General features: G+C 37.8%; 1 protein-coding gene across 13 annotated transcripts in view; it reads left to right on the top strand.

Annotated features, from left to right (window-relative positions):
- atp2b2 (ATPase plasma membrane Ca2+ transporting 2) overlaps positions 1-4,724 on the top strand; it is a 137,832-nt gene extending 133,108 nt beyond the window's left edge. For 6 of the 13 annotated variants that reach the window (XM_039797476.1, XM_039797475.1, XM_039797474.1 and 3 more), the window contains one exon: positions 831-1,139. In XM_039797476.1, the coding sequence (XP_039653410.1) occupies positions 831-1,139 (309 nt within the window). Of the gene's footprint in view, positions 1-830 lie in introns of all 13 variants that reach the window. The other 7 variants (XM_039797486.1, XM_039797478.1, XM_039797480.1 and 4 more) reach the window with 5 other exon arrangements.
- Positions 4,725-14,851: the final 10,127 nt, after the last annotated feature.

Below are 14,851 nucleotides of genomic sequence, written 5' to 3'. Positions count from 1 at the left end.
GTTGTCTTGTTGCATGTAGTTTTATGTTTACCTCTTGATTACTTCCTGTGTTCATAATATCTTAACCTGCTGTGTTCACTCTAAATGCCACATTTTTTTTTATGAGTGTTGTGAGTGAGTTTTACACAGCAATGCTAGTGTTGAACCAACTTCCTCTCTCCATTGCCCTGTTTGGGACCATGCTTTACACACCTTGTGCTATATTTGTGTGTTTGTGTGTCCCATTTAGAGTCTGTGTCTGTGATATTGTCCCAGACAGTGCTCTGGTACCTCCAGAAGTTTTTAAACCACCTGATTTGGATCTCTCAGATCTAACCTCCTTCCTTCTTACTGACCTCGTCCACCAGATTTCTTCAAACTTGCATGTGATATTCTCCTTTAATTTTTTCTGTAAGCATTTCATTTATTAACGTGGCTTGTTTCTAGGTATACAGCACATTGGACTAAAGCGTATACTTACAACGAGCGTTTGTGTTGCTTTGGTATTTGTTTTCCTTGAAATGTATGATTTTATTTTGTTTTCATGATTGTGTTCCTCACGGCTTTTCTTAGTGCACGCCACAATTGAGTGACTTGTGAACTGTAGTCATCTTGTGAAAGCAGAACACAGACTGCAGTTGCTTTTCCTCTTGTTGCTCCTTCATCTTCTCCTCCTTCACTTCTTTATCCTCAATTGAGAGGTTCTCTCTTTCCCCTCTGTCCCTTCTCTCCTCCACTTTCCTCTTTTCTCTCATCCCAAGGGTCCCTCCCACCCTCCCATTTTGTCTCTGGTATCATCTCTCATCGTTATTCTTCTCTGTCCTCCCTTTTTTTTTTTTTTTTTACAACAGATCCGTGTTGTGAATGCATTCCGTAGCTCCCTCTATGAAGGCCTGGAGAAACCAGACCCCCGATCATCCATCCACAACTTCATGACACACCCTGAGTTTAGGATAGAAGACTCCACGCCCAGCATTCCCCTCATTGACGACACAGACGATGATTCTGCTCGGAGGAGGAAGTACTCCAGCCAGCCCTCATCCCCCAACAAGAATAACAACGCCATCGACAGTGGCATCAATCTCACCATTGACACCAGTAAATCAGCCGCCTCCTCCAGCCCCGCCAGCCCTCTTCACAGCTTGGAGACCAGCCTCTAACCCTGATCCTAACCTGAGCTCTAACCTCTAATGTTGTTTTCTTGCAGTCTGGAGGCACATTCCCTAATTCCTCCAGACCTTTAACTGCAACCTTACACCTTGTCACTCCCAACATTTCAACCAGTCCAGCTGAATTCTCATCTTCAAGCCCCCTCCCCCCAAACCCCATTTACTTACCTACACAGGACAGGTCCTTTCCCCACTTAACCTTGAGCTCTTTAAGCTCTACGCTCCTCTTGAAATGGAGAAAGTCTAAAGTAATATGGCAAGGTGAAATGAAAAACAAACTTATCATGCGATCAAAAAAGCGCAACAAAGCCACAAAACCTACACAGCCATCCTGCTTTTGTGGTTCTATGTGGCAGCAGTGGTGTTGGGTTAGACTATATGCGTGTGAGCATGTACTGTGTAAGAGTGCCGCTGACTGCACATATGTACTGTATGAACTGCGTCTTTAGTGGCACCGGTAGGAGGACGATGAGGAGGGAGACACTGCTGAGGAGTAAAAATCACGAAACAGGACAGACACTAAACTCCCCTTACACTTCCTCTCCTCAACAACAAAATTGTCAATACTGATAATAGTTTAAATTAAATTATAAAAACATTGTTATTATTCTGATTCTGATTATTATTATCGTTATTATTATTGTTGCTCCTGCATGAATGTACATTACCCAAGTTTTATTTAAAAGGCTTTTAATTTTATTGGAGTTCTTTCGTTCTGCTGGGCTAGGTCTTGTGGCGGACTACTAATTTAAAGACAGCTTCTCTGAGTTCCTGGCCTGCAAAGTTCCCTCTTCTGTGTGGCATGAACATGTACCCGACTGTAAAAAATGTATTTCATCCATAAACAGAAATGTGTAACAAGGTGGTAGGGCTCAACTTGCACAGTAGTTTTGCACCTGTCGGAAAAGAGGAATGCAAAATAATAATGATGATGATAGCATTTATGGGATATATTCTATAAATATAAATACATATAAATATATTTAGAGAGAGTTTATCTTTGTTTGTTGGCATGTTGCCTTGTTCCTGCTTCAATGGCTCAAAATACTTTGACTTATTTATGTCTTAAAGAGAATGTAATTTGTTTACAACCTCGTAGAGATAAACTTCCTGGTTTCTAGAAGGAGAGAGGCAAAGCTGAAGCTCAGAAGGACAAGAGCTGTGTTGGTGGGTTATTACTGAAAAACCATGTGCTGGAATTTGCCTGCTATCTTTTCAAATATTGTAGATATTTTTAGAGGATTAACAAACAAAAAGAAACCAAAATATAATGGGATGTGTAGTAAATGTGGAATCTTAGTATTACTCTATATGATTGTTGGGATCAAGTTGGAGTTGCTTGACTTTTCTAAACAGAGGCCTCCTTTTTGTGACAGAGGGGGAATATTTAATTCTTTTTTTCACTTCTCTCTTTTTTATTGTGTTTCGTTATGTTTTTTCTGTGCTTCAGCACTGGCCTGGGGTCAGGGCTCGAGTCAAAGGCTGATATCAGGACCTTTACAGTGAACTGTCTTCTAGATCTGCTTGTTCAAAGGACTTGATTTAAAAATATGTGTGACCATCAAAAAGGCTGCAATCAAATCCTATTAGAAATATGTTATATTTGGCTTATCTGTGCTGCATGGAAATCAGACTTATGTTTTTGTTCAAATTTTTGAATATATTGTGTTGTTTATTTTTTTAATTTAATTTCTATTTATTTTTGGTTTAAAGGATTTCCGTTTCCTCTGGCAGAGTGACACACGCAGCCCCGCAAAGCTGTTGGCATTTTTAACATAAAAAAAGAAAGGAAAACCGACCAAAAAAAAGACAAATTACAACAAACATGGAATGTTGCTTTGACTCTTTTTCTATATATATAAAAAAAGACGATCATTTTCTGCACTATCTGGTTATGAATGAAAATTTCTGTGGTGTAATTCTAGATGTGCTTTTGTGTGTTTTAACCAAGCTTGTCTTCCTGCCGTCACAGAATATACAATAATCTAGCATCTCAACTGTACTCACTAGTTGTAAATTTATTGTGCTTTGACCAATCAGACATTACCAGAGAAAAGTTACAGACTGCAGGCACATTTATCCAGTCTTATTGCACTCAGAAGGACAAGGCCACTTAACTAGCCTGTACTGTTGTTATTTCTATTACTAACCGAAGTCATTGGCAAGCATGACATGAGGGGCTCATTATACAACTTTAAAAAATTGACGATTTTTCTACTTTACACTATACACTCCTCCTATACACTACTATAGTATAAACAATTATTTATCCGAGCAGCTCTTTTTTCTTTTTTCTATCCTCCTCTGTCATTTCCCAGTCGAACCGTCCATCTGGAGAGGGTGCACAATATTACCAGTCAGCTCAGGCGTGTTGAAAAAGTAACATGGATCATTTGATACAATCTTATTTAAGTTGGGAAAATACTGTCTGGATTATGATATTCTGCTTAGAAGCTGTTGATTTATTTAGTTTCCTTTCAATGTTTTAACTTGACAATTTATTTGTTTATTTGTCTGTAAAAAATTAAAAACAATAAACAAAACAAACAACAGCATTTTCAATAAAAAAAGACTTAATGTAAGCCAACATTCTCCAAACACTTTTACATCCAGGAGGACATTCAGCTTTAAGAGGATGCAACGACGACAAGTTTAGAAATATTCTTTGTAAATACAGCAATGAGTCCACTGAGGACAGAAACTCCATGCGGACTGGTGTGAAAACAGGAACTCTTCCTGACTACGTCTACCATCATGCACCACAATGAGTCATACTGCAGATACAGCTGTTTGGCTGTATATAATCAATCACTGCTCCTGTCAGAAACACTTCAAAATATCATGATTACATCCAAATGATAACACATGTTGTAACAACCAATAATTATGTTGATGATGACCCAACGATAATGATGATGATGATTATGATGATGATATCAATGATACTTCTTGCAATATACTCTCACCTGCCTCGATGTACTGTATTTAGCCGCATGCAGTTTGTGGAACAAAGAAAAAGAAATGCCAACAGATAACTTTTTGGCATACTTAGCCATTTATGGGTAAGTGATTTAAGTGTTCATCTTGTTTTTATGATATTTTTTTTATCTATACAATAATTGTAAATAAAGAACTTAATGTCTTTGTTCATTTAATACTATGCAAAAAGTCATGCTTTTCTGATTGATACCCACCCTTAATCCTAGAGTGTGTTGCTGGAATGTTTGTAATCTCAAAAGTCAGTAAAAACAATGTGATGTAAATTATGTTCTAGCTTGAGGAAAAAAGTTAAATGATGATGGAAATTATTATTATTATTATTATTATGATACCATGAGGAGGATGATAATAATGGTGATGACAGTGGTGGTGATGATAATGATGATGATGATGATGATGATGATGATGATGATGATGATGAACTGTGACTCTTGCTGCTTGACTGTCCCATTTATCACACTCCTGACAGGAGCGCAAGTGAAAAACAATAATAATAAAAAAAAAAAAAAACGAAAATCACTAAATAAATCCCAGAGCAGCATGACCCATCATGGTGTGTCCTGGCCCCGTGTGACATGTCCTGTTCTGATTTGTTGTGTTTCACCTTTCAGTGTACACTTTGATTGTTTTCCATTTTCATTGGTTTGTTTCAAAAGTTTCGCTTATATCAAATGTTTGGGCTTTTCAGTGGGATTGTCAAAAGATGCTCTTGATGTGAGACAACCAGTGGCTCCCAACCTTTTTTTTTGCCTTTCAAATGAGGCAATATTGGGGCATCCCAATGTACGAGGGGTTAAACTGGTGGCTGAGGACTTTTGTTGCATATCATTTCCATCTTTCTCCCCCCTTTGTCTGTACTGTCTTCTCTCCAATAGGCATACAAAAGTTGTTTTTCTAGCAAAGTGGGAATTTGAGATTGTTAGACTAGAGGCCTGATGATGTACCACTATCCATTATTTAATCAGAAAACAATAAAATAGATAGAGGACTAAAAGTCTGCAGCCACGAGAACGGTTCTATGAGGCTGTACTTGAGCTAAATGTAATGGCAACCATGCTAATGTTTAGCAGGTATAATGTTTACCATGTTCACTGTCTTAGTTTCGCGTGTTACCATGCTAACATTTGCCAATTAGCACTAAACACAAAGTACAGCTGAGGCTGATGGGATTGTCCTTAGATTTGCAGATATTTGGTCATAATCCAAAGTTTTGGACAAACGGAAATTTTGACCTAAACATGGCGCTAGGTAAAAGTCACCAAAATCAGTAGGATTCGTTCTCTAATGACCGTGAATGTCTTAACATTTCATGGCAATCCATCCTGTAGTTGAAGTTAGACCAAAGTTGTGGACTGACTGATAAGATATTGCTATCCCAAGAGTCACACATTGCAAAAGAAAAGCTTATTAGAAAAAAATATATCATGCATGTAGCAAAGCCATGTTTTTTTCTTTTATCCCATCCTTTTAATAAACCACTGATCTATTGCCACTGGGCATCTCCACTGGAGCAGTCAATGATTGAGGGACTCTTTTTGTCTACACCCTGAGTTACCACTGATTTAAACAACTAGGCTCTTTTAATATGTTGTATGATACTGTTATCATGCTGCACATATCACTATAGTGGTTATAAACTCCACTTGTCATACGCTACGTTTGCCAAGCTTCTCTGAGATTTTCAAGAGCTGTCTTCAGGTTAAATACATAAACATGACACATTTCTTCCCATGACAGAAAATTGCTGATGCCTGCAGCATGCTAAAGTAGATTTGCACAGGATTGATCCCTTTCAGTTTTAATGGGGAGGAGGTGATGGTGTCTGAAGTACATCACAGCATTGACTTAATCTTCTTTCCACTTAATTTAAAATAGGACTATGCCTGCCAGTATCAGTATGATTTTAGACTCTGAGGTTGAGAAGTGTTTGCCCATGAAAGAGAGAGATGGATGCCAACCATGTACCAACCCAATACTCCTCTTGCATTAGAAAACAATGTAGTATGTGAAGACATGAGTACTTGATATCTTAGTGATAGATTGGGGTTGTTGTATAAATAGAAAGGTCATAGAAGGTTTTTTTTCTATGTAAATGTCTATGTCCACTGGAGGGCAGTATTACACTAGGGATACACTCAGGGATGTTCAAGACAAGAAGTGGGAAGAAAACAAAAATAGTGTCACTGTGATCATGCTTTACCCTTAAGTGTTTGTTTGAGGTTGTTACGAGGACATTTGACAAGTTTGAAACTGAAATTGTCTTGAATTTTTTATGTTTTGTAGTCTGAAACACCAGTTGAATGTAGTAATGGTCAAGTTCAATGCCTTACATACAATTTAAAATTATTACACCTGTATTAATTGATTTAATTAGTCACTTGGGGGCAACAAGCTATAAACACAACATTAACATATGATCACCTTCTAAAGTTGATATGGTGAACGTGTCAGCAAGTTTTCTAACACATCCAACAGACATAGAGCAACATTAGCATTTATTTGAAGTAAATAAATGGATACATGTAAAGTCCAATACTCTTCCTGAGGCTCTTTAAATGTTACACTATGTTCACCAGCTAGTTGTTTCCTGTCTGTCTGCTGTTGTGAGTTTATCAGAGTTTTGCTATACTCTCCACAGTGCTGAGGGCATCCTATTTCATGGTTTTGTTTCTATAAGCGACCCCTTTTATACATCATTTGATGCAATATAAATGTAGAAAATACTGAGTAGAACAGCTTTAAATAATAATTCAGATGTACAAATTCAGTTTCCAGTGTCACTCTACCCAATGAAAAATATCTGACTAAATAATAACAGCATTGCCACAACAAACAAAAAAAGCCTTACAATCTGGGGATACCTTAGGGAACAGTGTTAGATTGATCTTAGATATTTTTACCATAAACCTTAAGGTGTTGCTGTCTACAGTAGGCCTATGATGTGTTCATTGAAAATTCATTTTTCTTCATTTATAAGGACAACATGCATTAATCAACATTTCTGTAAATGTGCCAGTGTTAGGCAGCTGGCTAATTTTCAACTGCAGTATAAAGCAGAAAGTGATTAAAAAGGGTATTTATGAAGATTACCAAGAATAAAAGTTTCTATCCAAAGACAACATTTTATTCTGATGTTGTTGTTTTTTAGTTTAAGCTAACGGTAGTGGCTCTGTCTTGCTCTTTAATGCAATAGTGAAATGTGAAATGTAATATTTTGAAAATCCGAACAATAAAGCGTCTAATCTGTTTCTTGCTTGTCCAAGTAAGTAAGCTAATGTTGCCTCCCTAATCTGGTGGTCAGGGTGGCAGCAAGAAGTTAGTCCTGCCTGTGACGAAGAATAAAAAAGACACACATGTTGCTGGTGTTAACTTCCTGGCAAGAGGATTTATTTTGCCTCTTTGCATGCCAGCAGTACTATTCTCTATCACCCAAGCGCAATGCACCCCGTAGTGGTCAAAATGTGAATTAGTATTATTGAACTAGTGTTAGAAGTCAATGAAAATAAATGAAGAATAATAAAAAAAATAATAACGGATGTTGTTTTTCTCGTTTTAATTTTGTGACTTAGTTAGCTGTTTTCACCCCTCTACACTAACATGGTTATGTTTTGTTGAATCAATGCTGTTTCATTATTTGCTCACAGGATGCTGACGTTTTTAATCACAATATTATGAATGTAGCCATCAAGTACATATTTAAGACCCTTTTACAGGATTGTAGTTTGAAATTGAGTCAGCTGGAAACAATTAAAAGTCAGTTGGCATTTCAACCAAGCTCATGGAGCTAACGTTAGCTCAAATAGCTAGCAAGCTACAGCTAATAAAATTGTCAGTCGCTGAAATGAAAAGAAGTGTTTTTCTACTTATGTCTAAAATCTGGAATCCATTATTTTTTTTTTTTTATTACTAAGAAATTTGAGTAGTAAATCTGCCGATAGCTTGGCAGGCATAGCAACAGTAACTAATGGGGATGGGGCATAGGCCTTATTTGACTCCCAGACCAAATACATTTTTTGGCATATCCAGATTGTATCCAGGTTGATATTAGAACGTCTGAACAGCAAACCACATGAAATGGGATTTTTGCAACTTGAATCCAAACCACATTTAGAGTTGGTTTCTACAGATTTGTCTCAGTCCAATTCGAAGTGTCTTTTGCGTCACTTGTGTAGCCGAGGGTTAATATAAGAAAACCACAGAGGCTATAGTCCAAGCAAGATGCCTTTATTTATTTCCACATTGTCTGCGCAGCTTTACTCTTTGCAGTTTTACCTTTCACAATAAAAGTCAAACTTAAGTTCACTTTTTTTTTCACAATTTACTAAAGAGGCAACTCAACAAAATGCTTAACGTTACTCGCAACTCGACACACGACAACAATAAATCCAGAGTGACGGAAGTGCTGAGCAGATGCTGCTAAGAGCAGAGCGCTATGGAGAACAACAGCCTGTTCTGCATCGCAACTTAACAGCCAATTGGAGGGTGAAATGATGGACCTCCAAGCTTCCGCGTTGGAAAGCCACGTCATTACCCACTGGCTAGTCAAAGATAAGCTAAAGAGGTAGCTTCCAAATCATAGGCCTACAGTACTTCTGGTTACTTTGGTGAAAGTAACTCAAAAGTAGTGTAAAGCATTACAATTCAGAGAAGTAATATTGTAATATAACAAATTTCTTTCAAATGACAATAACTAATAATCTATAATGTATTACATTTTGGAAGTAACTTTCCCAACACTGACTGGAACTGCTATTACTGCAACAGTCTTTATAAAACTTGTCAGTGAATTAATTCACAGTAATAGGACATTTGGGACAGCTAATTGTATTTAAAAATTCCAGGAGGCAGACATCTTTAAGACACATAGATCAAAACATGGTCAGTTAAAAACATCTGAATGGCTTTATACCACTAGACCTACAGTAAGTGAGAAAATATAATGTTGTTGATGTCTCAAACGTTCAGTTTAAGAAGTAGAACACGAGAAAACAATCCAGAGAATTCAGTGCATTAACCCTGTGTTAGCTTTAGCATTAGCCTGGTAGTGTGTGTAATAGCATCAGCATGCATGGCTGTGCCTGCAGAGGTGGCACAGCCTGTGAATATAGAGTGGGCTCCCACAGCTCGGAAGATTAGCGCCCAAGTGCATTCAAGTCCATGTGTGAGGGCCGATTTCCAGGAAGAATAGCCCTTATTGGGCCCCAAGTTGAATCCTGCTGTTTCCCTTTGGCCCAATAGAAGGCTGCAGTAACTGACAGTCCTTTACAATCAGCCAACACTGGTGGAGGTTTTGGGGCTCTCATTCTTCTTTTTCACTCTTTTTCTCCGAAAGGATTGATTTTAAAATTACTCTTTCTCTGCCCAGTGTGTGTGTATGGGTTGGTATATTCGTGTGCATTGGTCCGTATACGTTGGTTTGTTTGTGTGTTTGCACGAATAGCCTACCTTATACACACACTCTCTCTCTCTCTCTCTCACACACACACACACACACACACACACACACACACACACACACACACACAGAGACACGGACACGTGCACGTTTGAATGCCAGTCTTGGCAATTGTCTTAATGGGATAAGGGGAGACTATGGTTCCTGTTGGGGGGATGGGACTGTGGGAATGACATGGGAAAACACACGTTGTATTCATGGCACTAATAGCTATGTTGTCGGTAGATTCAAAGCAAAGGTGATATTTGGTGACTTGTCAGCTCCCAAATACACCTCAGGGCTGTAAATACTCTACTGGCACACTAACCAAAAAAGATATGACACACCTCTCGGCAGGACTGAAACTTTTTTGGAAAACAAAACACAACCATAATCATAAAAGGTAATGACTCATATGCTCAGTGTTAGAGTACATTCATAGTTTTAAACTTTTAGAATTTTTTGTTGATGCTGGTTATTTCATACAAAACTAAGGGTCTATTGAGGAGGATGAAAGAAGTGAGTGACATTGTAGATTATTGAAGAAGTTGTTGGTGGAGATGTTGCAATGAAGATATTTGACCAGTAGGGGTCATCTGTGCTATAATATTTATAAAGGCCTTCATGCTAACAAGCCTGTTCTTCCGAACCTCTTTGGCTCGTGACCCATTTAAATAAATATATATTTGCTTGCAAACTCTTGCCACATGTTGTACTGTAGCTGCTCTGCACATAGATTGTGAGCATTTCTACTAGAGAGATATTTTTCCTTTCCAGAGTAATTCATTTGAGTAACATATTTGTGTAACATAAATATACATTTAATTCATTCTTGGGAACCACTATCTCTGTTCATCAACTCAAATCCTGAGCAGACCATAGTGACACGTCAGACTGACATTGTAGGTGTTGATTTTGTTGTCTTAAAAGAGTTCCTGCTGATCTAAAATAGATATACAGTAATCAGATTTGTAAGATGAAATAAGACGCATAGCCTGGGAACACACACATACACAAAGTTATACACCACATAGTCACACTTAAACATGTTTGCTTGCATGCTCTCAAGCCCAGAGACACAATCACACTCAATCCTCTGGTGACAGCAGATGGCCAGGTATGTGATTACCGTCCCACCTCTAAACCCCACAGGTATAACAGCCCTGATTCCCCCACTCATTGTGTTGATACTGAGATGTCAGCCAGTAATAAGTGAAATGACAAATTCAGAGGAAGACATGGGGGTGTCATATATCTCAGACATTTCATCTTGAGGTAAGGATGAGCTGAGGAGGGGGAGGTGGATGAATGACATTGAGAGAGAGCGAGAGAGAGAGAGAGAGAGAGAGAGAGAGAAAGAGAGAGAGAGACCACCAGCAGTGATATCTCCAGTTTGTCTTCATCACCCATGGTCCAGTGCACTCCTGGATGTACTAATAGCTTGTGCATCAAAAGACTCTCTGGCAGGTGAGCATGGAGACAGAACTAAGAATAGCTGAATGTATAATTGCACATCAGGTTTAATAGTATCAGTCTCCCATGAGAAATCTGCAAGGTGAAGTGCTTGAATGAAAGTATTTCCTTGCCAGCCAGTGACTGTGTGACTGAAAATGACAGTAATCAATATAATTGACTTTGTTGAACCACAACTTCCTTTCAGAAAAGCAGTAAAATATGAACTTTTTTGGCCGAATGTCAATTTGTAGGGGGCGAAAATAATATAATGTCCGCAACACTGCTTTAAACTCCCATATTTAATATAAAAATGCAACGTTTCGACCCAGCTGGGTCTTCTTCAGGCAAATGGTGAACACATTTGATGAAGGGATATATGTAGGGCTCACATTCAGCTGACACACCATCTGGCTTCAATTAGCCTGATTAGGTGTGAGCTACCCAAAAAAGCCCCACCCATGACATTTTCATGGACTTTTTCACCATATACATCCCAAAAGAGAGGGGGGGGGGTTGCTTTTTAAAATACAATATATCCAAAGAGACACATGATATTACCATGCACAAAACTAGAGAAAAAGGGAAAAAGAAAAAAATGGGAAAAAGAAAAAAAAAAAAAAAAAAAAAAAAAAAAGAAAATATATAGAGATAAACATTCAAGAGGAAAACAATTCCATTTAAAGTTACCACAAACAGTTAAGAAATTAATGAACACTACCCCACATATTCATAAAATCTACTGCATTAGTACTTACACAAACAGACAATATCTTACAATGTTTTATATAAGAAACAAACAATATCTAACAACATTTTTAGAAATAGTTTTGTATCAAATTCTTCATTAAGAAACAAACAATATCTTACAACATTTTTTATAAGAATGGTTTTATATCAAATTCTTCATTAAGGCCATGAGGAGACATTGTGTTTAGATAATGAATCCAAAAGGTTTCCCGTTGGAGGAGCCTTTTGTCCTGGTCTCCCCCTCTAGGAGGTTTGTTGACTCGCTCCACCCCTATATATCTGAGGGCGCTGACATTATGCCCTACCTGTTTAAAATGAGCTGCTACAGGGCTGCGCTCATCCCCTGTTCTAATGGTGCTTCTGTGTTCACTGATTCTGGTCCGTATCGCTCTCGTTGTTTTACCCACATAAGCTAAACCACATGGACAGCGAATTAGATAAATAACATGTGTGGTGCTACATGTAAAAGTTTTTCCGAAATTTAAGATTGAGGGAATTTTTCCATTCTGATATGAGAGACAATGTAACTAGGAGTGATTCTCCTTTGGACCAAGATCATGGGCTTGCCACTTCTGCCCCTAGTGGCTTGGCCTATAGTCGTTTCAAGAAAAGGTCCACATTCATTCCTCCAAAGTACCGCAACGCTTCTCTTGACACGTATTGCCGTTTAGTTGAGAATGATGTAAAAGGTCTATTAAAAAAGAAGAAAGAATACAAAGTGTATAATAATTTGTCTAAAGAGGAAAGAGAAGCTGTAATGGATTTGAGTAAGGATAACAGGATTGTGGTTAGGCCTGCTGATAAGGGGGGTGCTGTTGTCTTGCAAAATGTTTTGGATTATGAAAATGAAATAAAAAGACAACTTAGTGATTTAACATTCTATGAGAAATTAGCCTCTGATCCTACTAATAGGTTGAAGATTCAGGTACATTCCCAACTAGAACATCACTTCAATCATGGAGAGTTTGACAAAAATGGCTTTGAGTTTCTTAAGGTTGAACATCCAGTGATCCCTGTTATCTACACACTCCCTAAAATACACAAGGGTTTAGATATCCCTCTGAAGGGAAGACCCATTGTTAGTGGGATTGGAAGCCTAACAGAAAATATATCTGCTTACGTTGACTACTTCATTAAATCAGAAGTGGTCACTCTTCCCTCTTATATACGTGACTCTATTGATTTTATCAATTCACTGAAAACCTTTGATGTTATCTCTGACAACTTGCTGTTAGCCACTTTTGATGTTCAGAGTTTGTACACAAATATTCCACATGATGGTGGTCTGGAAGCAGTCCAGTATTTTCTTTCTTTAAATCGGGCTGAGCTAAAACCCAGTATTGACTGCATATTAGACTTGGCTAATATAGTTCTGACTAATAATTTTTTTCGTTTTCAAGATGACTTCTATATACAAAAAAAAGGCACTGCCATGGGGAGTAAGATGGCTCCTAATTATGCCTGCTTATATATGGGTCTCTTTGAAAATCAATTTGTGTTGCATCAGAGTAATCCATTTTATTCAAAGATCTTATTCTACAAGCGGTTTATTGATGATATTTTTATGATAATTGACTGCACAGTAGATGAATTAATGGGCTTCTATGAGTATCTTAATGCCTGTAATGAACATCTGAAATTTACTTTGGAATATGATAAACATTGCATCAGTTTCCTGGATATTCAGGTATACAAAGAGGGTACAACAATAAAAACAGATTTGTTTCGTAAGCCTACTGATCGCAACACCATATTACATGGGGATAGTTTTCATCCCAGGCCTTTGGTCAAAAGTCTTCCGATCAGTCAGTTTCATCGTGTGCACAGAATATGCAGCGACAATACATCTTATTCAACACAGGCTGTAGACTTGACAACAAGATTCCTCAATAGAGGCTATAAACAAGACTGGGTGGATTCGGCCAAAAAACGATTTGACCAGACAACACAAGAGGAGTGTCTTCGACCAAAAAATTGCCCTAAAGATCTAAATAAGTCCCCTTTATGCTGTGTTAAATATTCCCCACTGGTGTTAGAATTTAGAAAATCTGTTTATAAACATTGGCACATCATTGATTCGGACCCTAGATTAATGAAAGTTTTTCCAGAAAAACCTAAGCTTATCTTTAGGCGTGCCCCTAATTTAAGAGATCGCTTAGTTAAAAATGACATATGTCCACAACCCAAAACTTCCTTTCTTAGTATGCCTGATGGTAACTATAAATGTGGTAGTTGCGCCCAGTGTTCATATACGCACAAATGTAAAAGCTTTAATCATTCACACACTGGCAAATTAACATCTATTCGCGGTGCGATTACATGTAGCACCACACATGTTATTTATCTAATTCGCTGTCCATGTGGTTTAGCTTATGTGGGTAAAACAACGAGAGCGATACGGACCAGAATCAGTGAACACAGAAGCACCATTAGAACAGGGGATGAGCGCAGCCCTGTAGCAGCTCATTTTAAACAGGTAGGGCATAATGTCAGCGCCCTCAGATATGTAGGGGTGGAGCGAGTCAACAAACCTCCTAGAGGGGGAGACCAGGACAAAAGGCTCCTCCAACGGGAAACCTTTTGGATTCATTATCTAAACACAATGTCTCCTCATGGCCTTAATGAAGAATTTGATATAAAACCATTCTTATAAAAAATGTTGTAAGATATTGTTTGTTTCTTAATGAAGAATTTGATACAAAACTATTTCTAAAAATGTTGTTAGATATTGTTTGTTTCTTATATAAAACATTGTAAGATATTGTCTGTTTGTGTAAGTACTAATGCAGTAGATTTTATGAATATGTGGGGTAGTGTTCATTAATTTCTTAACTGTTTGTGGTAACTTTATATGGAATTGTTTTCCTCTTGAATGTTTATCTCTATATATTTTCTTTTTTTTCTTTTTCCCATTTTTTTCTTTTTCCCTTTTTCTCTAGTTTTGTGCATGGTAATATCATGTGTCTCTTTGGATATATTGTATTTTAAAAAGCAACCCCCCCCCCTCTCTTTTGGGATGTATATGGTGAAAAAGTCCATGAAAATGTCATGGGTGGGGCTTTTTTGG

This window comes from Perca fluviatilis, chromosome 4, assembly GCF_010015445.1.
Source record: "Perca fluviatilis chromosome 4, GENO_Pfluv_1.0, whole genome shotgun sequence".
NCBI classification, from domain to species: Eukaryota; Metazoa; Chordata; class Actinopteri; order Perciformes; family Percidae; genus Perca; species Perca fluviatilis.
Note: the sequence above shows the minus strand (reverse complement) of the source record. Positions and strands in the feature narration are given on the sequence as shown.